Source organism: Carassius auratus, chromosome 34, assembly GCF_003368295.1.
Source record: "Carassius auratus strain Wakin chromosome 34, ASM336829v1, whole genome shotgun sequence".
Lineage (NCBI taxonomy): Eukaryota > Metazoa > Chordata > Actinopteri > Cypriniformes > Cyprinidae > Carassius > Carassius auratus.
In genome coordinates this window covers 11836890-11851891 of record NC_039276.1, presented here as the reverse complement: position 1 = coordinate 11851891, position 15002 = coordinate 11836890, and the positions used below count along the sequence as shown (strand labels likewise).

The 15002-nt window shown below is 36.1% G+C and overlaps 1 protein-coding gene across 1 annotated transcript; it reads right to left on the bottom strand.

The window, feature by feature from the left end:
* Positions 1–5: 5 nt before the first annotated feature.
* LOC113053211 (dnaJ homolog subfamily C member 3-like) lies at positions 6–5453 on the bottom strand. The gene is made up of 12 exons (XM_026218049.1): positions 5240–5453; positions 4570–4680; positions 4222–4346; positions 4034–4108; positions 3225–3377; positions 2583–2764; positions 2148–2267; positions 1526–1631; positions 1303–1423; positions 857–989; positions 602–750; positions 6–495 (listed from the first exon to the last, which is right to left on the bottom strand). The coding sequence occupies exons 1-12, from the start codon at positions 5319–5321 to the stop codon at positions 338–340; spliced, it is 1515 nt and encodes a 504-aa protein (XP_026073834.1). The 5' UTR covers positions 5322–5453; the 3' UTR covers positions 6–337.
* Positions 5454–15002: the final 9549 nt, after the last annotated feature.

The window sequence follows — 15002 nt, the reverse complement described above, 5'->3', positions numbered from 1 at the left end:
TGTTAGTTTAAATAAGCATTCATATCTCTTTATTTCATTATTTACAGCATTGTTTGATTCATAGAAAAATAGTATTGTTTTCTATGTACATATTATTCTCAGGAGTTAACAGATGTTACTTTGCTAACAGTCTTGCGCTCCAGACTGCAAGATCCCTGAAAGTATAGCAGCTGCTTCAAAGGAAGATGGTTAGCAGGTGGGGTCACTCGACAGCGTGAGATGTGTGTTTCAAGGCGCTTGTCATGTCAGAACCGTGCCTGTGGGCGGGTTCAGAAGGTGCCAGGTTCTGACTCCAGCACACATCCGATTCCAGGCCCTAGGTCTACTCAGCCGGGCCTCAGTTGAAATTGAATTTGAAATTAAAAGGTCCAGAACCAAAAGGATTGAATCCCTGGAAGTTGTCCCAGCCACTGTGGAAGTGGTGGTGATGTCCCCCACCCTGCTGACTCTCTGGATCCATGGGGTCCTCGCCCTGGTCAAACTTACTCCTCATCTCTGGAGTCAAACAGAAGAACGGGACCAAATTAAGTTATCACAGAACCTTCACCAAACAAACAGGGTGAAACTGCTGGCTTAAACCAGATGCGGCACTAAAATATACCTGGGTCGGTCAGAACTTCTTTGGCTTGAGCGATGTCGATGAACTTCTTCTCTGCCTTTTTCTTCTCTTCTGCATCCTGGAAATTGTCTGGATGCCACTGCTGCGCCAGCTTTCGGTATGCTTTCAGGATCTCTTTCTTTTGGGCGGTTCTGCAACCACAGCAGTTAAAGAAGAGTGTTTGCTTACTTTAAAATGAGTATTGGGCCTCTGCATCGATGAACAGATGATAGAGAGTTGATGTCTGTGTTTTCTAACCTCTTTACACCCAGGATCTTGTAGTAATCTCTCTTCTGGGACTGTTTGAGGAGCCGCTGTGCTCTTTCTAGGCCCTCCTTGATCTGCTGGTCATTCTCGCTATGTTCTTTAGCACTCTCAAAGTCCCTAATGGCTGCAAAAAGAACACATTTCTGTCACTCCACTTCATCATTTCAAGAGCAATCAGGAGGAAAGAGCATTAAAAATAGCCATTTTGCTCCATCTTTAAAACAGCATAGAACAAAAGTACTGCTGAACGTGAAAAACAAAACCTTTTTCCCAAAGGTCTTTCATAGGAAATTACAATTCTGTGTCTTAGCCTGCGTCTTATTATTAAGGGGATATTTTATAGACTTTTTTTTTTTCAGTTTTTACTAAAATATATGTACAGAAAAAACGTTACAATTGTCCAACTTCGAAAAAAGTTTCCATGTATCCATCTCTACCTTCTTCATATTGGTCATCCTGGAGGTAGGCCTCTGCTCTGTCTTTTAAAGCATTCACATTCTGAGGGTCTGCTTTCAGAACTTCACTGCACACTGAGATGGCTTTGGCAGGTTGTTGGTCCTGAGGAACAAGACCAAAACATTCACTCACATCAGTTAAACACAGGTGCAGTGTATGCTTTGGTGGATGTTGACACCTTGTGGTCAAGCAGCTCAGTCTCACCTTTGACAAACAGTGGCACATGCGTTCTTTGGCATTTAGTGTGAACTGAGGAACATTTGGTTCAGTCTTCATAACAGACTCATATTTACTAACTGCATCGCTGTACCTGTGGATTTAGTAAAACAGTCATTTAGTCTGAAATAAGTCATTTTTAATTAAATAAATACTTGTATTCAGTAAAGAATATCCTATTTCAAATAAATGCTGTTCTTTTAATCTGCCCTGTCTATTCATCAAAGATTCCTGAAAAAAAAATCTGCATATCAGAATGATTTCTGAAGGATCATGTGACTGAAATGATTGCTGAAAATTCATCTTTGCCATCACAGGAATTAATTACATTTTAAAATATAGGAAAATAGAAATTAGTCATTTTAAATTGTAATAATATTTCATAAATGCAGAACATAAAAGTCTAATGATGTTCTTTTTTTTTTCTTTTTTTTTATTACAGATCCCAAACTGAATGGTAGTTTAAACAGTATGTAATAGTATATATCACAATAGTATTATTATAATTATAATAGATGTTATATTTTTATAAATGTTTTGTTTACCATGTTATACATTATAATAATTATTATTATTATCATTTACAAAATACAGCAACAATACAGCATACTTCTCTTGTTGGATCAGTTCCTCGGCAGCGTGTATCTGTTTGTTGAGCTTCTTAACTTGTTTGTAGTGGCTAAAGCACTGCTTATGATCCGGATCCAGCTTCAGACACTCCCTCACCTCACTGCACACACACACACACACACACACAAAAAAAAAACACACACACACATGGATCCAGCTGCTAAAAGTTTATCAGAAATTCAAAATGACTAGAAAAAAAACATGATGCCACTCACTTTGGACATGCAGCATAGTGTGGACCTTATTTGTAAATGTATCTTTGCATATTGCATTTAATTTTACGTACTATTATTAAAACCTATAGGCAGTATAGAGTTGAGGCCTATATTGTGCAATACACCGGTAGGCTTAGAATGCTTTTGTAGCATACATAAACACCAAACTCCCAGACTTACTGCATTAATAATTGTCTTACCTGAGGGACATCTCATGGTCTCCCAAGTTGTAATAGATGGTGCTGAGCTTGTAGAAAGCCTGAGTGTTGTCACTTTTCAGTTTTGAAGCGGCCTTGAGGTCACTGATGGCTTTGCCCATTTCACCCAGCTGAATGAAACACTCTGCCCGCATCTCTCTGGAGTCTGCATCCCAAACACACGTCTGAGAAGATGACAAGCAAATCAAAAGGACTTGACAAACTGGATTTAAATAATACCTTACTATATGCAGTTCACATGATATTTGTTCTGGTCCTACAACGCAGACATGACATTACCGAACAAAGAGTGCTCTTTACTGAGCGCTAACAATCCTTTTCTGCACCAGGACAAAACCAGGGCGGATCACCTGCAGTAAACAGGAACCTCTAAGCTCTGTTCAAACTTTTGATTTAATAAAGGGAGATGCATTGTGTTATTTTAGTATTTAGTTATTTTAGTGCTACTATTATAGTTTTGTTCATATTGTGAAAAAGATTCTATTTTTAAATTAGCTGTTATTTTTATCTCTTAAAGATGACACAGACAGACCAATAGATAGATAGATGGACTTATAAATAAGAATTGTTGGTTTTAGTTTTAGGTTTAGTTAACAATAATAACCCAGATTCTGGTTAACTCACATCAATGATGATGTCGAGGTGCGAAGCGGCTGAGCCGTGGTCTCTGCGCTTGAAATCGCTCTGTGCCTGAGCCACAAGTCTCTGAATCTCATCAGATTTCTTCAGCTGGCTCTGTGCCTCCTGCTCTTCCCTGCTGCTTGGGTTTGACTTGAGCTGAAAGACAAAACATCTGTGTCATCCTTAAGACAACGAAGAGATAGCAAATGTAAATACAGCAGAAAAGTTGAAGTGTGCAGGTTAAATGAAGCCTTTGAGATACTGAGACTTAAAATATACCCCACTGACTGACCAAACTAAGAATACTCTGCAGAAGTATGAGGAGCCTTCAAGGAGAATTCATTAAATATTGTTTCATGTAAGTGATACCATTTAAATATTAATATGTGATATAAAAAGCACTGTCGTTTGCTCAGAGTTTTCAAAGATGAACAAAGAATGTCATCTCAGCACATATGTGGGCATGCTTTTTTTTTTAGGTGTGCACTAATCAGAAAACTTGAGGCCAATACAAATAAACTGTATTTAAGCATTGTGTTCAACAGATACTGACCTTGTTTGCATTTGATTTTTTTTCAAAGAATCACTTTTACTGTAGTTTTACAAATATTAAACCATAAACTACAGCAAAATGGACTACACTGTAAAAATTACAGAAAAGATCATATTATACATGTATATAAAAGTGTATATATACACATATAAAAGTTTTAATTCAAAGGTTGTTATTATACAAGTTAAAGGTGTCAGATATTGATCTGACAACCTGTGTCCAATTGGTGCACCTCTATTGCTAATTAAATGTTACGCACCACTTTTTTGAAATCGCTTTCTGCTTCATCAAGTTTGCCATGTTTCAGCAGCAGGTTTCCTCTCTGAAGCCTCGCCTATGGATTAAGTAGAAACACTGGTTCACTTCTGCTTAACAGGTTTTGGTAAATCATTGTAAAACATTGTAAATATTTTAAAGTGTGAGATGATTCTGATTGTGAGAACCCACCGATGTGAAGTCCGGTTTAAGTTCAATGACTTTGCTGAGGTCTGGTAATGCAGATTTGGACTTTCCCATAGCAAGGTACACAGTTGCTCTTCTATAGTATGCCATGTAATTTTTGGGGTCACCATCTGATAATAAAAAATAAAAAAAAGTGTGTGGTGTGTGTGTATACATATTTATAAAATATTTCAAAGATATCATGTATAATATTAATATTTGTATACATATATTATTTATTTATTAAAATTAAATCAAGACATACTACTTGCATAAAAACTGCTTTCTGTGGAAAAGAACACATATCACACAAGATTTCATTAAAGTTCTCATGTAAAAAGATCGAGGACTCACCAACAGCAGCGTGGAAGTGAGAGAGAGCATCTGCCAGCTGTCCTGCGGCCAGAAGCTTCTTCCCCATCTCCAGATGATTCTCAACACCACCAGGCTTCTCACCATTAACTCCTGCAATACATGTGAAATTCAAATAAGTGTGAAGTCACTCAGTACAATAAAATATACATGCAGTACCTGCATCATGTTTTCAGTAGTAGACAGTAGAGTACAGTTAGTATGGCAATGACATTAAACCTCAAACGTTTATTAGTAGCTACAAACGTGTTCACTAAAGTCGAGTAGAGTACAACAGAGTCAGGGAGACTAACGGTGTAAGCATTTTAGTGAAGTGAAACAGTGACAACTTGTGACAACATACATGTCGCGGTGGAATCACAGTATTCCTTTAGAGCAGTAACTTACAATAGAAAAAAAAACATACTATAGACAAAACAACAACACAAATAAAATATAATAATAATAATAATCATCATCATCATTAAGATTTAAATGCTTGACATAGCTAGGTCCTCAGCAGCGTGTTTCTGGAATAATATAACAGTTCTCCATACTAAACATCTAAACAGCGAGGATATTTCATCTCTCACTGCCTTTGCTTTGCTTTCATGAAAGTGAACACATAACGTTAGTTTACTACAAACCTGGTTAACGTTGCCTGACCACTTACCTTCGTATCGAAGATCGATCAAAACTAGTAAAAAGGGAACGTAGCTCAGTACTCTGTGTGCCACTGGGCTTATGGTAACCATGTTTACTTCTTTCCTCCGTCAAATCACGGATTCAATGTATGAAGTTTCAGTAGACACGATGGACATTCGCATACTGTAGCTGTCAGGCCATCGGACATCTTGCCCACTGGTCGTGGGTCCCTCTGATTGGCTGATATTTCACTAAACCCCGCCCAACGCGCCCTAAACGGAGGCTAGCCACGACGTCATTATTTTGGTTCCATTTGCGCTTGCGCGACAGTGAGCGCACGCATTTAGAGGGGGCACCGTTTTATGTAGATACAGTTTTAAATACAGAACTGTATTTTTCAACTTTTTCAGAGGATGTTGTTCTGTAACATGATACATTTAGGCATGTATTCTCAGCATGAATCTTAATTATGTATATATATATATATATATATATATATATATATATATATATATATATATATATATATATATATATATATATATATATATATATATATATATATATATATACCAGTAGCCTATATATTTTTTTCTACTCTTCATAATGATTATGTTGATGTTATGTAAATATGCTTTTTGTCCAGACTCAAAATAATAACATTTGAAGTAATTATAAAAAAATAAATAAACAATAACAAATAAAATGTAAAGAAAATCAGAAAGATTTTGTGTTGTTGTTTTTCTCGTATACAAATTAAACACACAAAAGGCAAGCATGGAATTGCTGCAGTGATAACTGGTCAAATTGATTTTTTTGTTTGAAGCTGAAACATTTTCCATTAAATTTAATGACAGTGTTTTATCAGTCTCATCATGCTTAGTGTAGCTTTCCATTATCTTGACTGAATAACCACTTTCCCTTTTAAGTGACGTGATTCATGCTATAAAAGGATGATAACCATGAACATTTCACAGACACCTTCATCTAGTGATCAGTAACATCATCAGTCCTGTGAGAAGATCTAATTCCAGGTAAGATTGTCATTTTATAATATAATATATAATACATTATACATTCCACTATTTGCTGTACTAATTACTAATTACTAGCATTGTTTGTGGTCATTTTAAAGAGCTTATCAAAGCATATTGTTGAAATATTTTAACCAACTTTATGGAGCTTACCAAAAAACATTTACAATATAATTATTTAGTTCAATGATCTATGCTAAGCTACATCTAAAAGTTCCACCACCAGACCCAGAGATCGGCTGAATGGATTTGAAAATGTTAAAACTCAATTGTTAAACTCTAGGGTAGATTAAAAAAATTTGTCTATTTTCAAAAAAAAGTGTTCCTTTAAACATTCCATTGTGTGTGTATACAGGGCATTTCTGAATTTGGTTGTGTTGTGAGTATTTGCAGCACAATCAGACCTCCGTTTTAACTTCCAAGGAGGCCTTAAAGGAGACTTAAAAATTATCTAATTTTCCACATACAGTATCTTAATGTGAGAAAGAGACTGCAATTTAAAAGATTACGTCCACTGTAAGTTAACCACACAATAACAACATACAAATACTTATAAATATATTTTTAAACATTATTTATTCATAATGTGTCTAATAAACATGGACTAATGAGATTGGAAATGTTCAACCACAATGTAATAAATTAATTGCATGCTTTTAAGACATTTTAGCAGGCTTTTAGGGTGTTAATGGGGAAAATGAATTATAACTGCAGAGGGGTTGAGCAAAAACACTATGTGGTTTTTGCTCAACACCTTAGGGAAAATATTAAGAGCTTCTCGGAAGGTCATTTAAATCAAATATATCAAACTACTATACTACTATATCAAATTTTTCAGAACCTCATTATCAGCTGATGAGCAACATCTGCTGTGTGAATCTACAGTCAGATTGTAGGTAAGAGAAAGTCTTCTTATGTGTCTATATTGATGTGTTACAGTTTCTACGAACAATGCCTTTTTTGTGAATTTGGAAAAGAAAAAAAATCTCTGTTTCCAATGTGTTTTCTCATTAAGTCCCATCGTGACGCTATAGCTAATGCAATACATTTGTTTCTTACTGATCTGGTAGAGTACGGTTATATTTTCAACTATCCATAGACAGAAAATTATATTGATTAGTGCATATCAGTACAAATGGTTATGGTTAATAGTGGTTATTAGTGCAAAATTGTTATGTATTTTATGGCATGCATTCCATTTGAAATTATGACTTTTGGTTATTATATGGCCCAATTATTGTGCATTTAAAAACACTGGTTCTTTGTTCATTTAGAAATACGATAACCACAAACAGCATATAAGTACCATTATCAGCTAACAAGTAACAAACTCATTCCAGGTAAGATCATGAAGTGTCCTGTTCATTTTATTAGCTTTGTATTACTGGCTCTGCATTATTATTGTTTTTTATGATAACTAATCTGTATTAAAATAGATCTTTACACAAATGGATTGAGGGTTTTTAGTTTTTAATCATGGTTATCTAAATTTGCTTGATTTGTGAATAGGTAAACTGATGATTAACCAGAATACAATTCTTCTAGAATTAAAAAAAAAAAATTCAGTTCTTCGATCGAATGCATGACATTTTAAAAATTTCACACAGCCTTGCTGATATTCAGACCAACAAAAAGATTGCGAGTGGGAAATTGCTATTATAAAATTCAGTTAATACAAGTTAATACTGAGTAACTTTTTGAGGTTTGTTATCTTAACTTTATGACACTTTCTGCTGCTGTGTGTGGGATACTGCTATAGCTAGTGAGTTTAGCCAACTGTTAATGCTAATAATTCTGCATAATACGGACATTCCCACATAAATCATACGTTAATTACAGCCCATTACATGGACAGTCCAATACATTACATATATTTACACAGTTACAGTCAGAAATGATTGATGTGAGATTTTTGTTACAGAAATCTTTAAACAGTAAACTAACCTCAGGTTTGTTGTTATTTCAGACCTAACCTCCAAGACTTTGTGAGACAATGACACAATTCAACATTAATGGCTCTGATGGGTTCAACAAGTCGAGCTTTCCTAATAAAATAGAGTATGCAGAAGCCGTGTTTATCTGGATTTTGAGCCTCTTTGAGATCCCAGTTGTCTGCTTAACCCTGTTTGCATTGTGTTTTCTCATCAAGTCTCATCGTGCTGCTTCAGTTTATGTGATTCATTTGATTCTTTCAGATCTGTTACAGACTGGTTTTATAAATGTATTAACAACCAAATTAGAAAATGCTGCATTCTGGAGTGCATATAAGTATTGTTTGATTGTGGGCATGTTTTTCATGGCATTTATTGCTATTGAAAGATACATTTTAGTTTCTCATCCTCACTGGTACAGATCTCACCATTCAGTAAAAATGTCATGTTTTATTTCTTTTATCATCTGGTTACTGCCTTTGACCTTTGTGAAGATTAGAGATCAAGCCATTTTCACCATGTTTTCCCAATGTCTAGCATGCTTTATCCCTTACTCAGTAATCATTCTGTGTTTTGTTGGTACTTGGAGGAGTCTCTCTCGCACAACATCGTTTACTTCTAATAAGCGGAAATTAATTATGGGCAGTCTGTCTCTTGTGCTGTTTAACTATACATTACTTTTCCTACCCTTCTCTATTACAGGCTTTTGTTTAGTATTTTTGGATCCCCCACCTCCTATTGCTTTTAAAGCTCATATAGTTTGTCATGGTCTTTTGTATCTCAGCCCACTTGCTGACTGTTTATTATACTTGTTCATGAGGAGAGATGCTGACAACATAATGAGGTCTCTTTTATACTGTTGCAGTTCACCACAATCCAGAACATCTAATACAAACACTCATATTGGCTAATAAAAATATCAAACAGCGGTGTACAGGGGTCAAAATTGGCTCTCTGACTGGTCTGTGGCTATGCAGCCCCATACACAACAAACTGCAATGCACTCTGTATTCAGATACCTTTCCATTAGAACCAGCATTAACTTCTTGAGCGATCTAATCTACAATAGCTTGTTTGTTGGATTGGACCACACAGGCCAGTGTTCGCTCCCCACGTGCATCAATGAGCCTTGGCCACCCATGACCCTTTCACCAGTTCACCACTGTTCCTTCCTTGGAGCACTTTTGATAGATACTGACCACTGCAGACCAGGAACACTCCACAAGAACTGCAGTTTTGGAGATGCTCTGACCAAGTCTTCTAGCCATCACTATTTGGCCCTTCTCAAACTCACTCAAATCCATATGCTTGCCCAACTTTCCTGCTGCTAACTCATCAACTTTGAGGACAAAATGTTAGGAGGTGCCTAATATATCCCACCCACTAACAGGTACCATGATGAAGAAATGATCAGTGTTATTCACTTCACCTGTCAGTGGTCGACGAGGGACAGGTGTGGGTGCTTAGTAGCTATGGTGATTAACTTAGGTTAAATGGAGACAAACCAAGGGAACAATGGCAACCATAATTGAACAGTTTATAGCTGAAATGTGTATGTTTCACACTCCAGAACATTAGGTGGGGAGCCTGCACCTTTAACGTTGGTTTGCCAATCTGCCCAAAAATTCAAGAGAAGAAGAAAGAACTCTGGCAAGCAGGGAAAGAGGAACTGAATACAGGAAATGAGTTCTGAATCAAAAGGAAGAGAAACATTACAAAAAAAAAAAACTGGGGTGTATTCCAGAAAGCAAGGTTAACCTACCATCACATATACCCTGAGCTCTCTCGGTTGATTAACCCAAACCTGGCTTACTTCAGTCAACTCAGTTAGACATTAGAGTTAACACACAAGACATTCTCAACAAAGCAATGAATTGACGAGTCACCATTGTAGGGTATCAGACCTGAATCAGACAATTAAAGATTTGATCGGGAGCATGGTTGAAACTTGAGGACCTGAATTCCACAGAAAGGCTCAAAACAACAAGATGTTGTAAATCAAATCCTAGCGCCACAAGTCGGAAGAAACTCCACTAACTAGCAGCTTGAACAGCTTTCTAAAAGAAACAAAAGAACAATTATTGACAATTCCAATTCGTAAAAGAGATTGTCAAATTTGGGCAAGTAATCAAGACTGATGGTCAAAGAGATGCACAGCATGACCATCACATGTTAATGATGGCAATCACGATCACAAGATCTTTGGATTGACTTCCCCCGACCTAGAAGAAAAGAGCCAGACTGAAATTCCTTTAAGTGGACCTTTTAACCTCTGGTCTCCACAGAACGTCCTTATGTCAAAGAATGGCACTTTTAAAGATGTAGGTGCACCAAAATGAACTCAAAAAGACTTATAAACGAATATCAGTCCATTGCTAAACTCCATGACATATATGTAACACACATTTGACTATCATGTTTCTAATCACTTATTGTGTATGTCTTTTTAATAACTTTTGAATAGCTTAAGGATTCATATTCATGTTTAGTATGTGTGTTTGAATCTTCTTGCTTGAAACTTTTCTGACAATCAAGTATTTGTCAAATGTATCATATTCTTGTTATAGGAATCATGTCCATGATTTATAAACGGGGTGGAGAAACATTGCAACACCACGAGCAAAGATAATATCTAATTGGTCAATACAACATTTGAGGTGTGGCCGAAAGGCCAGTTTAAATACTCAGGACACCGACAAAATTACAATCTTAGCTTTTGCTTTTAGCTTTTGCTCTTAGCCATGCTTTTTGTCATTACATTTTGCGTTCTTTGAGCGCTGTTCCAGTGTGCTTTGGCCTGCACACCTGCTGCTACTTAGCCATGATGAGAAGAAACACCACCTTGTCTCGTCAAACTTTACTTCTGTTCTTTTCTTTAGTTTCTTTTCTTTTCCGTTAAGAGTTTCGTGTTCTGAGTTAAGTTTTGTAATGCCATGTCTCAGAGTCTTACCTCCAATGTCTGCCTAAAACTACAACCAGCCAACAACTCCGCATTTTCTGACAACTCCCAATCACAGGCTTCTCAAGACGTCACTTCAACGACTACTGAACTTCTACCCAATCAGCAACCTCAGGAAACTGCCTTTTCCATGAAAATAAAGGGAACCCCCTTTACATGGGCAATGCAAGTAATTACCTCCAGACTGAGCTGAACTGGTGTATCTAATATAATTTTAACCTCATTGAGGAACTCAATGCGAGGGTTAATTAAGTGACTGATGGATGTTCATGTCTATACTATTTCACGTATTGCTCTAAACTTGGGATTTCACATTTTCATTCTCTTAAACTCATTCTTCCCTAACTTTCTCTCTTCCTACAACTTGTGATTATGTGAGTTTGTGTGCTTATGTGTTAGATTAGGTAATAAAGCTTTATTCATATTGAAAAGAGAAGTATCTTGTGTTTTGTGCTTACAAGTTAATGTCTTAAACTGCCGATGTTGTTCCTGTGCTAATTAATATGTTTTCACTATACTTTGGATATTAATATCCAGCGCAGATTTGATGTTAAACGGCTCGTTCAGTGAATCGCAGGGCGTCTCAGTGATCAGCCGTGAAACATTGATTCTGTTCAAATTCCATTTAAAATCTTAAATGATTCCCTTTGAGCTAATTTGACCTGTTTCCCTTACACCTTGGGAACCGATGCTATGAAAAAGCACTCCATGCTGTTTTTTTCTTCATCTTTAGTTTACATAATAATAATAATTTACATAATTACTGCATATCGCCAACCTAATTGATGGTTGTGCAATATTTTTTTTCATTTTAGAATAATATAATATTACCTATAAATAACATATACAGTACAACTATATTCCTATTACAGAGAAAGGTTATGTTCAGGCAGTAAGTTTTTTATGGCTACTTACATACCCTGAGAGTTACCTCCGTTTTTGGAACCAAAAGCTGAATTTATCTATTTACTTAATAAAACATTCCCAGTCGCATAACCTGCTTTCTGATTCACCATGTACTGTAAGCTGGTTGGCATGGTTAATGGCTTATAGCTATTTAACAAATAGGCTACTTAAAAAATAAAAACCCTATAGGAAAAATTTAATGGAAAAAATACTTCCAGAACCAGTGCCACTATATGGGGGTGGGCACTGTTACACTATACAATATTTCTTGTTGTGTCATGTGATTAGGGATATCATACCATCTGATTTGTTCTAACTCTCTGATTGGTTGCAAGTTTGAATCTTGTCTTTGTTTGCATTAAAATGAGATTCTTCATTTGCAGTCTTCATTTGCCATTATGCCATGATGCAAGCCTGTGTGCCAAAATTTGCTGGCTACATAAAAAAAATGATTTCTTCTAACTTGTTGATTATGTTTTAATTATTTCATTTTCCACTTTTCAAGTACTGTTGGTTTTGTTTTTGTGTTTACAAAATGTAAGCAATAAAGTATGTTTAAGTAGGGCTCTGATGATATGAGTAATTACTGATGATACCACCTTTATCAGCCTCAAAGGCCTGAAGCCTGTATAGAAATGAGTTGAGATACCAGCAAATTTACCTCAGCTCCAGTAAGTCAAGTCATATATTATCTATGACTTGTCGAGATCAACTCATTCCACTCAGAATCCAGGCCAAGTCCAAATGCTACTAAATATTTGATCTCGGACTCAGACTTGAGATAGACTCCAAAAATTACAATTCTGTCATTAATTACTCACCCTCATGTCGTTCCAAATCCATAAGTCCTTCATTCATCTCCAGAACATGAATTAAGATATTTTTGACCCTTTCTGGCCTTGCATAGACAGCAAGGCTTAAATGTTTTATGACCCAAAAAGGTGAGAACATCGTCCATTTGACTTCAGTGGTTCATATGTAATGTTTTGAAACTACGAGAAAACTTTCTGTGTGCAAATAACCTTTGTAACTTGTTTCAAGTGAGAAGAACTTGTTTCAAACTTACAAAAATATGTTATTCCAACTTCTAAAAGATGACTAAATTAAAATAAAAATATAAAAATAAAAACTGATTCAAAATATTAATAAATAAAATATTAATAAAATTAATAAAACTTAAAATGAAATTACCTGTTTCAATGCATAATCCTATGGAGCCAAAAGAGTCTCAATAAAGATAAATGCACACACTACATTCACATATGCACACACAGGATTCATACATGCACACACATAATTCATAAATACACACACATGATACACAAATGCACACAAAATTCACAAATGAACACACACAATTTAAAAAGCACAGAAGATTCACAAATGCATACAAAATTCAGAGATGCACACACAATTCAGAAATACACACACAATTCAGAAATGCAAACAACATTTACAAATGCACTCAAGATTCACAAATGCACAGGAAAAGATTCAGAAAAGATTTCTGATGCACACACACACACACATATCTTGATTTACAAACTGCTTGCGGTCTGTGAACTTCACTGCATTTGTGTGTGAATTTTGAGACTCCCCTGGCCTGACTTGGCTCTACACACAAATGCATTTTTTTAAACCGGGAATAATCTGCAACCAATCAGATATCTCCCTTGTTTTAGCCAATCACAAGAATGCACCCAACGTGGGGGATTGTTTACTTATATGCCAATCAGCGAACGACTCACTTTCGTCAGCGAACAACTCACTTTCCTCACGCAGCGAACGACTCACTTTCCTCACCGAACGACTCACTTACCTCACGCAGCCGGCGACCCACTTTGCGCAGCCGGACACCCACTTTGCGCAGCAGGAGACTCATTTTCTGCAGCCGGAGAATCACTTTCCTCTCGCAGGGAACGACTCACTTTCCTCATCGAACGATTCACTTTCCTCACGAGTCACGCAGCGAACGACTCACTTTCCTCACGCAGCGAGCGACTCACTTTCCTCAGCGAACGATTCACTTTCCTCACGCAGTGATCAATTCACTTTCCTCAGCGAACGACTCACTTTCCTCACGCAGCCGCACACTGGAGACCCACTTTTTGCAGCCGGAGTCACATTCCTCTTGCAGCGGACCACTGACTCTCTTTTCATGTAGGGACAGAGTATTATAATTAAAGTGATTTCTATATTGCATCCAAAATAATATTTAGATATATTTAAATATTCAAAAAACTTTTTTTACTTTCATTAAAATATTTCAATAAAATGAAATAATTGCCTTTTGAAAATTTATGAATCCATGGTTAACTTTTTTTCTGCAGTCACTGGGCTATATGTATTGAGACATTTTAAAATTTATATTTTGTAAAAAATAAAAAATAAAAACCTGAATTGTAATCTAAACATCTGTATTTTCATACAATTTCATAAATAAGTAGGCTATAATATGTCACACTACAGGCATATTGCGCTGTGTGAATGCATTCATGTGATTGGCTTATAAGTAAACAATCCCCCACATGGAGTGCGTTCTTGTGATTCGCTAAAAGAAGGGAGATATCTGATTGGTTGCTGATCATTCCCTGTTTAAAAAAAAAATGCATTTGTGTGTAGAGCCAAGTCAGGGGAGTCTCAAAATTCACACACAAATGCAGTGAAGTTCACAGACCGCAAGCAGGTTGTAAATCAAGATATATGTGTGTGTGCATCAGAAATACATTTCTGAATCTTGTCCTGTGCATTTGTGAATCTTGAATGCATTTGTAAATGTTGTTTGCATTTCTGAATTGTGTGTGTATTTCTGAATTTTGTGTGCATTTCTGAATTTTGTATGCATTTGTGAAATTTCTGTGCTTTTTAAATTTTGTGTGTGCATTTGTAAATTTTGTGCGCATTTGTGTATCCTGTGTGTGTATTTATGAATCATGTGTGTGCATCTATGAATCCTGTGTG

Coding starts and splice junctions, on each gene's coding strand:
- LOC113053211 (XM_026218049.1), bottom strand. CDS start 5,321: ATGGTTACCATAAGCCCAGTGGCACACAGAGTACTGAGCTACGTTCCC. Junction 3,378..4,033: donor AAAGCGATTTCAAAAAAGTG/GTGCGTAACATT, acceptor TTTGTCTTTCAG/CTCAAGTCAAACCCAAGCAG. Junction 1,424..1,525: donor TGTGCCACTGTTTGTCAAAG/GTGAGACTGAGC, acceptor CTTGTTCCTCAG/GACCAACAACCTGCCAAAGC.